At 45.4% G+C, this 13,764-nt stretch overlaps 1 protein-coding gene across 1 annotated transcript in view; it reads left to right on the top strand.

The window, feature by feature from the left end:
• Nucleotides 1-7,780, top strand: part of LOC119372218 (saccharopine dehydrogenase-like oxidoreductase) — an 88,089-nt gene extending 80,309 nt beyond the window's left edge. Inside the window, exons 11-13 of the mRNA XM_049420151.1 lie at nucleotides 536-659; nucleotides 3,420-3,501; nucleotides 7,474-7,780. Of these exons, the coding sequence (XP_049276108.1) occupies nucleotides 536-659; nucleotides 3,420-3,501; nucleotides 7,474-7,576 (309 nt within the window). The 3' untranslated portion in view covers nucleotides 7,577-7,780. The remainder of the gene's footprint in view (nucleotides 1-535; nucleotides 660-3,419; nucleotides 3,502-7,473) is intronic.
• The last annotated feature ends 5,984 nt before the right edge of the window (nucleotides 7,781-13,764 follow it).

Raw genomic sequence — 13,764 nt, 5'->3', positions numbered from 1 at the left:
GCGGGAGGTAACCACTGGATTTCATGATCGAGAAAGCAAACTAGCTCAAATTATTGCCACAAATTTTGAAGCAAGTTGTTCAATACTGCTCCTTCTTTGTTGCAACGTCGGAGGTATACCAGGTTACGGTTTTTTTTTGTCAGTGGTGTCCACTTGTAGGCTGTATCAGTATGGCGTGAATTCGTCAAATTTCTTGCCGGTGAGTGGCAGTGCTTTCACATAGATCGCGGTATTTTGCAAACGCCTGCTTATTCTGAAGAAGGCCGTGCCGCGACGGCAATGTTAGTGAAGGTATTTTTTCCTTTTTAATGTGTACTACCTGCAACTTCATTTATTATCTCTCTCTCTCTCTCTATATATATATATATATATATATATGTATATATATATATATATATATATATATGTATATATAATATATATATATACATAATGTGTGTGTGTGTGTGATTGGAAGCAAATATTCCTCCTCTTGCGAGGAATCTGTCAGTTTTCTATATTTATGAATTATTAACTTCGGTTCAACATGCTTCAGGCGTTGGGCTGTTCCTTCAGCCTGACCGTACGGGGCCGCGGGTGGAAGGAAAAGCTGGCTCATACTGACGACCGCCCCAGGGGGAAGATGGACCATTCCGTCACCATCCGGATGGAAGGGCCAGGTAAGATTTCTATTAGAGGATTGCTTCGGAGGACGCAACTTGCCGGATGGCTGCGATAATGTGTTTAGGAGTTCACAGAACAGTTGTCATAGTTACCCATAAACAATACCCATAAATAATTGGTGCTGCACCTTCGTAAATTTATTTGGCTCAGCGAACCCTTCGGCGTCCTCGGCTACGTTTGACATCTCTTGGTATCCATTTTGTCGCTGATATGGGCGACATATCGTTTGCTTTCTGTCACTTGCGAGGTCCACTTTGCTGCTCTTGTTTGTTCTTTGATACACTCGGCTGTCTTCCTATATCTTTGTGTTGCACCTATAATTTTCAAGCGTTCCATCTGCTCATTTCTCAACTTCTTATAGAGTTTATTACTTATTCTGCAAGTGTGTGCCCAATATATGTTTCTACTGCAATATACAACAGCTGTACACGTTCCGCTTCAGACACAGCGGTAACTTACTGGTGGGAAATTTCTCCTGTGCACGCAACAAACCGTGCTTATTCTTTGGCTAATTTTTCTTTTTTTTTTGCACGAGTAGGTTTCCTATTAACAACGGACACAGATGTGCAGGCGCGATGGCAAAAAGCGCGAACAGTGCGGCTTCTATGTTCTGTACCGTTTCACATTTTGTTTCAAGCGGTTTTATCCTAGATGGCAATAAAACGTGACTAGATTCATCCGTGATGCAATGAACGACCACTCTAGCATTGTTTTATTGCCACGAAGGTTGGATTAGGATGTAAGCAACGCGCCACTCTGTTAAGTTTGTTTACATCCCCCCTGTACAAAGTCGTGTACGGATTCCGTGGTCTGCTTGGGAATCACTAACTCTTGATTTTGACGAGACCTTGCTAGCATGTTGTGACGGTGCAAATAAGGGGAGGTAATCCCTCATCTATACAAATATTTGTTTGTAAAAAAACACTAATTATTCGTAATAACAGTATATTTGCCATTTCCTCATATATGTCAGGCCTACGTTAACGCTTTTTCACTTTAAGTATTCAATCAGTTCTTTGCAATTGGTCGCCATCATTGCAGAAGAGCGTGATGGCCTCTGCAACGAGCATGTGGTGTATTCTGCATCAAACTTCATTTCTAGCTGTTCCAAAGCTAGTGGTTCGAATACTTCTACCCATGCAGTGAACAACCCCGCAGGGGTCACGAAAGTGTTAAGCGCTTAGGTAATATTGCTGGATTACGAGAACGGAAATCTGGGCGAGTTTGTAAGAATTCATCATAGAGCAGGTAGCGCAAAAATGACGGGGACACAAGGCAGCAACATATACACGAGACGAGCGCTAACTTCAAACTGAAATTTATTCTCAGAATCCACGCCTATTTAAAAACCAGCAGAGATCAAAGCAGACATCGTCACCCAAGAACGTACATCGTAATCCACAATGAATAGTAAGAAAACATCTTGATCGGTTCTTACAACACATATGATACAAGCAAAATGTGACGCAGCCAAGATAAGCTAAAAATTGAACGCAAGCGAATCGAGTACGCGTGCTCAAACTAGAGACTTTTATTGCGCGGAAAGCGTATGTGCAAGTTTAGCTGTTAGGAACGCTAACTCACGAGGATGTAGGCCCAGGGAAGGCTGGCTGACACACTCGAGATCGTTCTTTTGAATCAAAAACGCTTCCAAGATATCTCTGGACACCTTATTACGGTTTCGGTACACCACTGTAGTGTCATTTAAAAGCGGCTGACAGCCGCACTGCCGACAATGCATCGCGAGATGCGAGTATGGTGTACCGAAACAGTAGTGTACCGAAACCGTAATGAGGCGTCTACAGAAATCTAGGAAGCGTTTTTGATTCAAAAGAACGATCTCGAGTGTGTCAGCCAGCCTTCCTTCAGCCTACAACCTTGTGAGTTAGCGTTCCTAACAGCTGAACTTGCACATACGCTTTCCGCGCAATAAAAGTCTCTAGTTTGAGCACGCGTACTCGAATCGCTCGCGTTCAAGTTTTAGCTTATCTTTGCTGTGTCACATTTTGCTTGTATCATTTTTGTTGTAAAAGCCAATCAAGATGTTCTCATAATGTTCATTGTGGATTACGATGTACGTTCCTGGGTGACGATGTCTGTTTTTATCTCTGCTGGTTTATAAATAAGCGTGGATTCTGAGAATAAATTTCAGTTTGAAGTTAGCACCTGTCTCGTGTTTATGTTGCTTTCTTGTGTCCCCGTAATTTTTGCGCTACCTGCTCTTTAATGTATTCCTGGATGTTTCACTTTAGCGAGTGATTTGACACCTCCAGATAACACTAACATTTGTGCACTAACCATATACACACGCCTGCAATCATAGTATTTGAAGCTACTGAAGTGACGTGATTGCTGCTGACTGCATGCGTTCTCCTTTCACTGAAAGGCGAACGGAAACGAGCACATGGATTGTGTAGCATTCAAAAAAGACAGAACTTCTTTTGCGGACTGTACGAAAGAGCACCCCATCTTCAATGGCGTTTCATGTTGTCAGAAGATGACTTGTGTCGCTTGGAATTTGTGTCCCCGCCATCAGATACTAGGCATGTCTCTTCTAAACAAAAAGCTAACTGACGCCCTTCCCGTTTGTAGCTTTTATATTACATTTTCGCTGAATACTGCCTTATGGCCTGCACATCATGGCATCCGTTGCTTTTGCACTGACGAAATCAACATAGAAGCGTTTTATGCAGCAGTGCACGGAACTTCCCAGGAAAGGAAGGTGTGCCTCAATGGTTTCCTCATAAAAATTGCAGATCCCGCATACGTGACTACAGCAGTGTGCATGGTGCAAGCCGCAGTGGTGGTGCTCAAGGAGAGAGACAAGATGACAATGAAGTGAGTGACTTAAACTGCTTTCTATAGACTATTTTACGTAAGACACATGGGCGTCGCCATCTTGGGCTGCTAAACGAATGTTTGAATGTTTTCTGGCTATTGTACCTCGTAACGTGAACTGATGAGGTCAGGAAACGCCAAATGCGCCAGCCCAAACTTTTTCATGTGTATACGCCCACCGTAGCACAGTTCGCTTAGTTGTTCAAGATAAAGAAGCGCAAAGTTAACAGCCCAATATGGCGCACCGAAAACCATCCGTAACATGTTCTATACTGCTTTAAACACACACGATGGCAGTCCCGAACTAAAGTTCTTTTTGTGATACTTTAGTTATGGTTAATGAGCTGATTTGCTTTTTCATGACCAACCTGCAAGAAGGCCAGTACAATGCAGAAATTTACACGTGAGCATGAAAAGCATTCATTCCAAAAAGACAGGGCGCGCAAACATGGACGCAAGAAAGAAGTCAGGACACCACAAACGCCGTTTGTGGTGTCCTGACTTCTTTCTTGTCTCCGTGTTTGCACGCCCTGTCTTTTTGTATGAATGCTTACCAACTAGCTCAGCTCTCTGTCATTATGAAAAGCATGGCAGTGTCTATGATAATCAAGCCGAAGTTATACCACCGGGCTCTTCAGTGTTAATTTTGACATTCATTTTAAGTGCGTAAGCATTTCTACGCCTATTCAATTCCGTCTGTCTGTCTCGCGAGACAATCGCTGCTGTAAACGAAAAACTCACAGGGTTCCTCATGCATTCACCTTAGACTACTTGAAAGCGAAAGCCATCTTTTTCTTATCAGTGTATGTATTTATTCACCCCTACACCTGTCCGAAAGATTTCTGCGCCTCACGTGCTTTTGCGCTGCCTCCAAGATGAGAGTTGTTCCAAAACTTTCTGCACCTTACCTGGTTTTGCACTGCCTCCGTGATCGGCCCATCTTTGACCAAGCGACGTCATGTGATGATGTCATCAGGTGACGTCATGCCATGACAAATGATGTCATCACATGATGTCTTGATGACGTCATAATGACGTCACATAATTGGCCTATATGTGACGTCAAATGACACCATCACGTGGCATCATATTGTGACGCCATCACGTGATGGTGGTTCTTGCATCAATCGTCGCTGACGTGGGATGCCCACACCGCCAGTGGTCAATTCGGGCGCGTCATGAGGCGTCTAAGGCTTTCGCTTTAATTAAATAGAGGAAATAAGTTTTCACTCTGTTGCTTGGGTTTGAATACCGGCCGTGACGATCCTAAAGCGAGTGTCTTGAAAGGCAATTGTGGCAGAACAGCGCAGAAAACGGGACGAAAAGCTAACACCACACAGTGCTGACTAGCTGACTGACTGACTGAAAAACATTTATTTATAGAAGTTGTCTACAGGGAGGGTGAGGGAGCGATGATTACGGGGCCGCTCCGTACCGCTACCAGGTGGGCTTCTTTATAAGGAAGTCCATTGGCATCGGCCGTGGCCCGGGTCCGCTCTACCAAGCCCCCTCTGGCCGTCAGGTTCGAGCAGCCGAGCAGGGCTGCCTCCGAGTCCTTCCGGGAGGGATAGGCTTGGGTTTTTTTTTTTGGCACGCCCACACCATGTGGAAAATGTCTGAGTAAATTTCCTCACAGTGCGCGACACTTCCCCGTGCAAGCGGGTTCGAGGTTTTTTTAGATCAACTGGTTTCTTTATTGGAAAGGCAGAGAATATATAGGCAGGCGAACAGAGACAAACGAACAAATGAGAAATGATACAAACGCTATCGTGTGAATTGGCTGGTGGGCGTCACAATAAAAAAAAACTAAATGGAGAGGTGGGGGCTGCGACAAAAATTGTGCATGTTGTTTTCGTCGCTTTTTCTAGGACTGTGGAATGCGCCGGTATCGTTGCGCCTGTGGCAACGCCGAAAACGAAGCTGCTATAAGTTTGTTTCACCGGATAAACTACCTTGACTTAGTGCTGTCAACCGTAGGGTAATTTCCCTATTGTATGGTACTTTCTGAATTTTTCGGTCAGCGTAGGGCGGTAATACGATTGTCTTATCAGTCGTCGCGTAATTTCCACTTTTCTCTTGACATCCACCAGGGAAAAATGTAGATGATCAACGTCACATCTCCGAGAGTGGCATTCCTTAATAGATCCGAAAACTACGTCTTTTTTTTAAAAATAAACTGGAACTCTTTGAAAGCACACCTCACCACGATAGGGCAGAGACGAAAAGGTAGTGCGTCACACATCCCCATGTATGTTTTTTCCCCCTGTCCTCCGTCTCCCATTCGTTCGTTGCGTGAAGAGGCTTTTATATTTTACAACGGCGATCACTCCCGTCATCTTAGACCTTCGAGTCATCTTTGCTGAATGCATAAGGGACCATGCGAGTTTTTGTTCGATGACAGCAGATCGATAGATGCTAAGAGATGCGTCTCCTTTACATCGACGCGGTGACCTGCGCTCGACCAAGCTCTATATTTTATTATTATTATTATTATTATTATTATTATTATTATTATTATTATTATTATTATTATTATTATTTTCACGCTTTGGCCTGATCTTGTCTAGCTAAAATAAGACTCCCTTCCTGTAAAAAAAACACCCCTATAAACCCACAGCCCAACATTCTGCCCCTTACGCAGCTTAACCTTCCATGTTTTCCTGCTATCTTTTTGGCTTGCTTTCTGCCTACCTCTTCCCCACCTACCCTAAAGTCGTATATTACTTATTTTTATCACCGACCATTTTACCTTTCCAATGTTGTTCCTAAAACCCAAGCCGTCACGCAGGCTAGTGGCCCAACATACGCCCGAGTGCATGTCCTCACATTCAACCAAACCATGCTCCGTCGTTTCCCCACGCATGCGCATTTTTTTTATTCTTTACTGACTCTCACTTCACAGCTGTGCGTTCTACGGCAACCCAACTTCACTTAAAACAGCTTCCACTTGAATTATCATAAGATATATCCTCGCTTCGTTAGCCTCTACAATATCGGTAGTTACTCAAGCCGATATTCTTCCCATCGCTGCTATCCAAAAAATATTGTCCGCCTCTCTGACTCTTCACTTGACGCTCTTTGTTACCATTTCGTTTACACTGCCAGCCGTATACACGCTGATGAGTCTCCTAGCTCTATTTGTCAACTGTGTGTCAACGCTCTTCTCATACAAATACCGGAACTCTTTCTGTTTCCTTTTGCTGTCTTTTATGTTCCATAGTTTCGCTTTAAATCTAATTTTTAAACCGCTGATGTCACTACCGACTTCAGCGCCAACATGTCTGTATGTCGTAGAGTGAAGTATGGGCTATGCCTTATTATTATTACGCTGCGCTATTTTTAGGCGTAGGGTAAAATGTAGGGTAATAACAAATTGCGCAGAGTAAAGTAATCTAACCGTGATGTAGGGTATTTTCCAAAAATTTGTTGGCAACGCTGGCTTGAGTTTGGGCTACATTGACGCATATCGACTATTTTTGTTATGGGAAGTGACGTTTGGTCAAGTGGCAGTGACGACAAAGGCCGTGCTCTTCTGATTGGCTTGACGCGAAAAGTAGCACGTAATATCGATATGGTGGTGGAGAGGCCATATTAATGAGCGCTAAAAACTAGAAACCTCTTCTTTTGCATTTTCTCAGAGACAAATTATTTCTCAATTTATATGATGTGTTTTCAAAACAACGGACACGACACTAGGTGCGCTGTGCAACAGGTGGGAATAAAGCCCTTCTACCCTTGGAAAAGTACTCCGTGAGCTCTCTCCTCCACCAATCTCCTCTCCTAAAACTCTTCGTTTCTTTACAGCGGAGCTCTTATGCTTTTCGTTATGCCGTTATGCTTTTGCATAAACTATCATCATCATGTATGAGCCCAAGCGCCTGCAACAGATAACTGGGCCGGCTAGTCCAGTTTCTCCTTGCGGCAAAGAGTGTATTCAGGTGTTTCTCCAATAAACAATTGTGTGATGTGCAGGGGCGGAGTGCTGAGCCCAGGCGTGGCCCTAGATCGGACATCATACTTGAAGAGGATCCAACAACGTGGGTTCCATATTGCTGTGTTATCCGAGCAACACTGAAGAGCACACAACGCCAGTACCAGGGTTGTTCCGCTTGCAGTCTTGGTGTGATGATGTTGACGTCTACAGCGAGCCGGTTTCGCTTGGCAGTCATAGCCTGCGAAAGTGCCCTGTTCATGCATGCGAATGCACCTGATAGGCGTGAACGTTAAGGAGGAGAACGAAGCAGGCGTATGTCACAAGACGCGGTTCTTTTTCTTTGTCTTTTTTCTTGCTTCTGCTAAGCGCGTATCGTGACCTCTCCAATTCGCACAGGTGGCGGTGCTCGTCGAGAAGGTCACGGTGAAAACATGCCACAAAAAGAGTGGTTGTACTCCATGAAGTGATCAACATTACCTCGGAGCCATTGGATGGTGTCACGGAATATGTCCGTAGAACTCAAGTGCGCTATGCACCGAGTTTGGTTAAACTGAAGTGAGTAAGAATTGCAACACTCTTTCAAGTAGCCATCTAATGGATTCCATAACGGGTATTTTGCCTCATGAATGGACCACCGAAAAATGTTTTACAATCCGTCAAGTACGAGCAGACTACGTAAGTACTCTGGTCGTACATGACGCAGCAGTAGCAGAGTACATAAGTACCCTGCTACTGCTACTTTGCTACTACTGCTACTGCTACTTACGTACTACGAGTAGAGTACTTACGTACATACGCACTTGCGTACTTACGTAGCAGACTACTCAGGTAGAGGCAGAGTACTTTCAGTGTGATCGCGTGCGCTCGCACGTGACGGCCTGCCGTGGCAATCGCTGTAACTATTTTGCTAAAGATTAACCATTTTGCACAAATGAGCCAATGGCTCTGAAATTGGGTATATGGAACGGTCATCTGGGTATATGGCATCATTTGTAGAAAGAAGAGGCAACAATTTCTAACTGACTTTGAGAATGAATTGTAAATTCCTGCCCGCGTGCTGCGCTATAGTGCTTGAATCTTGTTCTCTAAGGAGCCTCGACTACCCAACAATAGCGTTTCCTGACCATACTGAAAAGGTGTTACGGGACCCCTTTAAGGGGTGCTTGGGGCGGTGTAAATGCAGTTTAATGAAAGGAAAATAAGGTAATGGCTTCGAGCCGTCTTAGGCGAACGTTTGAGGGACCGTGTGACTTTTTTAAATGCGAATGCATTTCTTAGTCGGGCTATGTGAGGCATCCGGCGTTGTCCGCGCACCTCCCCGCTCTCACTCCCTCTCCCATAGCAACAGCTGCGGGCGCGCGTGCTTATCCTCGCCCCTAGCAACCGGAGCAGGTGGTGCGGGCGGAGTCGCGGAGAGTGAGTGGAGAGGAGGAGCGCGCTCTGGCGTGTGAGGGCGTACGCATCCGAGCTCCCGCGTATGTGGAGAGTGTGTAGGAGAGGGCAGGTGCACTGCTTCGGCGCTCCTTCTCTCGCCGTTCGCTCTCTCTCCTACCTGCGCCACCGCCTCAATGCAGTGCGTTTGAAACGCGTTTGTAGCGTTTGTGCTGCCTTGGCACAGCCTGAAAACAGCGCGTCCTAAACGCGTTTGTGCTGCATTGAAGGCGGTGGCAACATCCCTGAGGTGATTACGAACGCACGTAGGAAGCGTTCGTTGAAAGAGGCGCCTAAAAGGGAGACACTTGAGCGCGTCGATTTGTCCAGCTTTACGCGATTAAAATTACTACGCCGTGTACTCTCGGCGCAAGAAATGCATTCGCATTTCCTCCCAATTACCTTTGGGGAGGTGGTGGCATTTTTTTTCTTGTTGTGGAGGACATGTAATGAGAACAAGGACGGATGAAAATGACCTTTCCTAATGTCTTGATAAAGCCGCCAACTCACAGCCTCCGCAATAGCATGAATCTGAACGCAATTAAAAGGTTCAAAAGGGCGTTAGAGCAAAAAAAATTACTCATCCTGTTGCGCAGTAGCGCTGCCAGGACGGAACTGCGTTAAAAATAAAATAAAAGAAAGTTTTTCACTCAAAAACCCTTCATTATGCTGCCCACGAGTTTTTTTCACATACCAGGTTTTAGCAAAGTACTTGAACAAAACTCTCAAGGTTTGTCAGAGCGATTTGCGCCGACCCTATAGATGAGACGTAGGGCATGACATACCCACCTTGGCTCCAGAAGCACTCACGTGTCAACTTTTCCTCTAGAGCTGTAATTGTCTTCATTCCGTCATGAGCCAACGAAATGCCCCATTCCATGAATCTCAACTGCAGGCTAAGCCAAAATCAAGTCAGGCGAAATACCGTCAGCGAAACACCAGTGCGGTAGGTTCGCGAAAACGAACAGCAGCTCAATGCGGGTCTATCGTGCAGCCAGCGCCAGAGTGACTAGCGAGTCACTAGCGTATTGCATACAGAAGAGCGTTGCGTTTTGTATAGTGCGCATGAGCAGTTCTCCGCACACATTTTATGCGAAACCTGGCGTTCTTGCGTACGCAACGCCGCTAGCAACGCTACGTACCCAGTAACAAAACTCGCTACTGGCTACATCCGGTTCACTGCGCGCTCACGCCTAGAGCGTCTGCGTGTTGAGTTCAGCTGTGATTCAACACGTTGGCTCACTTGTTGCGGCGTGTAGTCAAAGTGCGTAGACTTTTCGTCGTCCTTGCCGACACCAAGATATGCAGTAATGTTAAACCTCTGCAAACCAAAGGTCTTGTTCTTTCCCATAACCAAGCAAAACCGAGCTATCGCTCGACAAAATTGGTTTAACCGCGTTTACTCACGGCAATTTTTGGCCTATAGGCAGTCTCCCATAGTACGGAAATTATAGTTCTCTAAATCATTAAAATTTTGATCTAAACACTTTTTTAAAACAAGTGTTTTGATATAATTTTGTATAGGTACAGCTGCATACGTCTCTCTTATGGTAGGGTACTTTATATCATTGATATTTCGTGCAATATTGCTTGTGCTTGCATTCAACTGCGATAGCTTTACGGACATCCGCATGCAACTCTTACATGGTAAGGCAAAACGTAAGCTAAGTCATTTAACTGTTTTAATCGAACCACACATTATAGCCACTTGTGACTAATTGCGGACAAATACTCGTACGACAAAATCAGTTCCATAGTCGAGTACATGTCTTCATACGCTGCAACCAACAATTAGGGCTGAGGCATATCAAAATAAATTAATAAGTAAATAAATAAATAAATATCAGGAGCGCAATGCTTCCACCTAATTCAAGCCCCAGCGGGGTTTCTCCGGGCATTGCGCTGTCCACGAAATTGGCCTATGATCGCCTTCATTATTTTTTTGCGTGAGGAGGACCGTTAAAAAATGCTGACTAACTACAGATTAAGAGCATCGCAGTGAAATCACTAAATAAACAGTTTAACAGCCGCCTTCAATGCTGCCTTTGTATTTGGATGCCTGAATGCACTCTCTAAGTGATGAGTAAATGTACTGGGTTTGCTCGGAGATCGAAACTCAGTGCAAAGGGACATAACATCGATAAAGGTATGGTGAACAATAGAAACGGTGAGTGCGTATCTCCAACTGAAACCAGCCATGCGCGTGGTGGTGCGCACGCTTGAATTTTTCTATCGAAGTAAACTGTGAACGTTTAGAGCGTACTACGCTGTTTGGTGTCGTTGTCCTCTGATGGGCCCATTCACACTCTATGCACCGCATAGAGAAGCATTCAAATAAAATTTCAAAATTGCGTTGTGGCAAAACGTGATCTATCATGCAGCGTGATTTCTTTCCGAAAACGCCCTTCTGATATATTTAATGTTTTTTAACACCAAAATGATTTGTGCCGGGGTCCACCTCAGCTCCACTGACGTATTTCCGTCAAGGATATGACGTTGTAAAATATACACTAACAGATGAAAAAAAAAAACTAGACGAAGAATTGCGTCGCGGGAGTCAAACCTACCACCCGCTCTTCGAATTGCACGGCACGAAAAGACTCGGTCCCAGACGGCACGTTCTTCAGTGTGCTAACGGCGAGCTCTTGATATACACCATTTACCGTTGGCGGTACTCAGAGATCAGTGGCACTTTAGCGTGTTTTTGTTATCACTAGCGAGATGGCGCGAACGGCTCGAAGAGCGCGCTTTAAACGTCGTCGCCCCGCGCATTGCGATGTGCGCGCGCCTCCACAGGGCGTGGTCGCTCGTGCGCGCGCGCTTAGCTCATGATGGGGGGTGGTTAGTACGTATTCTGCTCTCACCACAAGTTTGTGTTGACGTTACTGAAAGCCCGAAGCTCACTTCGGTCACTCCAGCAGCAGCTTTTGCGAAAGGAGCGCGCTGCTCACACACAAATAAGTTGCAACTGTGGCAGTTAGTTTGCACTCATGCTGTGTATACTTGCGCGTTCGTTTCGTGCGCCTTCTTTTGTGTTTGAACATGGCGCTTAAACTGTCCAGCTGTGACAGTTGTGAGTTGGCGCTCATCATGTGCAGGTTCTCTCCGTGCGTCATTTCTGCCTGCTCGAGCAGTGCGTTGCGAGGTTTGAGCTTCTTGCCATTCTGCACAACAAAGGCTCAACTACGTCTGTGAAGACACGTTTCACTTCCGTGCTATACCGATTCCTATGACAGAGGGATCAGCCATGTTTTTTTTTTCGTGACGCAGAGACATGAAGGTGGTATCATGGCAGTACTTTTCATCACGCGTTGGAGAGGTACGGACTAAAATAGTTGCCACCGAGATTTACACCTAAATCAAAGATGGGGTGCAAGAAATTGGTGCTGAAACCTTCATTTCAGGCGGAAACTAGGGGAAAATAATTAATTTATGGCGTTTCTCACACACTGACGCGTCTAGTGACTGCGCCGTAATCTAGAGGAGAGGACGTTTGATGGCGTTTAATGTCCCCGGAAGCGTGCGGGCCAACAGAGTATTTTAGCAAGTTACGGAAACACGGCACGCAAATACGGCAAGGCAGTGCGATAGCGCTCACCCACGCTCACTTGTGCTGAAGCCGTGCCTAGTTCCAGTGACAGCGCGTCCCCCGAGCGATAGGTTCCTCGTTAAGAGTGCGTAGGCTGAGAAGCAACCATGAGCCGTGACCACCACACTGCAATTTTTGAAAAAGCGTTTCTGCTGTGGCGGTGCCTTCACTGAAATTAGAGCAGCAAAGGCACAACTGCTGGGAAAGGAGGAGTGGTACCGTCATACCGTACCGTATTTCTGTAATTTGCTAAAAGACTAATCTGGCCAGCCATTGGTCGCGCCTCTCAACCCACCCCGCTCCCACTTCGGTTCCTAGAACCAGCAAGATGGGTACTGACAGAGAACAATGCTCCCGGGTGGAGTCAAGACCCTAGAGGGTGGTGCACGTCTCAGCGGCTTTGTGGAAGGAGCAGAGTGGGATGTAAAGAAGATGTCGAGAAAGAGAACTGGTACGACAGCAACACGTGCACCCTGTATCCACCGCGGGGACAATTGACGTCACAGCCGTCGATGCGCAGCCCTGCGTGCGCAGGCGTGCAGCCACCACGCGCTGACACTCCTCCAAAAATAAAGTCAGCTATTCAAATATATGTGAAATAAACACGGTTAACCTGAAAAATCCCATCTTCTGAGTGTAACTTCAATGTTTTCGTCATTTCTTTATTCTTATTTTTTGTTGACTACCGCCTAAACGAAGTCCATGGGAAGAACTCGTTAGTTTTGCTACAGGGGTTGCTGTAGATATGCTAACTATCAACGAGGTTTGGGCATACGTAATTGGCTCCAGCAAGACGACTGCGGGACTGACATCACAGTTACAGCCGATTTGTCCGCATACTGCGTTTTTTGGAACAGCCCAGCGTCTTAGGTATGCAGTGTAATATACTTATAACGATACTTTCACAAGCGAAAAATTTCATCAATATAACCGACCACCGTTACAACCAGGCTGGCAAAACACAAACGAATAACACACCCGCATGTTTCCCATGCATGCATGCCTACATATTAGCCAGCTATAAGAGGACTGGGTCGAGCAATGCAAGTCATTGCAAAGAACAATGAACACTCTATTATAGGCTTTATAAACAGCCGTATAAGTATTTAGGCATTATTAAAAAGTGGCAAATCTGCAGGGAAATGAAATGTTCAAAAGCGCGTTAGCGCGAAAACTGAACTATGATAATACGTCGTTGCCTTCTTACGACGCATTGCTAAAAAATTTAAATTTAAGGGATACTTTTTCATGGAGGGTGACTAAGTAATGCTGTGCCGTCATCTCTGCTTATCAGAGATTAACGAAGTAC

Source organism: Rhipicephalus sanguineus, chromosome 10 (genome assembly GCF_013339695.2).
Source record: "Rhipicephalus sanguineus isolate Rsan-2018 chromosome 10, BIME_Rsan_1.4, whole genome shotgun sequence".
NCBI classification, from domain to species: domain Eukaryota; kingdom Metazoa; phylum Arthropoda; class Arachnida; order Ixodida; family Ixodidae; genus Rhipicephalus; species Rhipicephalus sanguineus.
The sequence above is the reverse complement of the archived record's forward strand: the minus strand, read 5'-3'. Positions and strand labels throughout refer to the sequence as shown.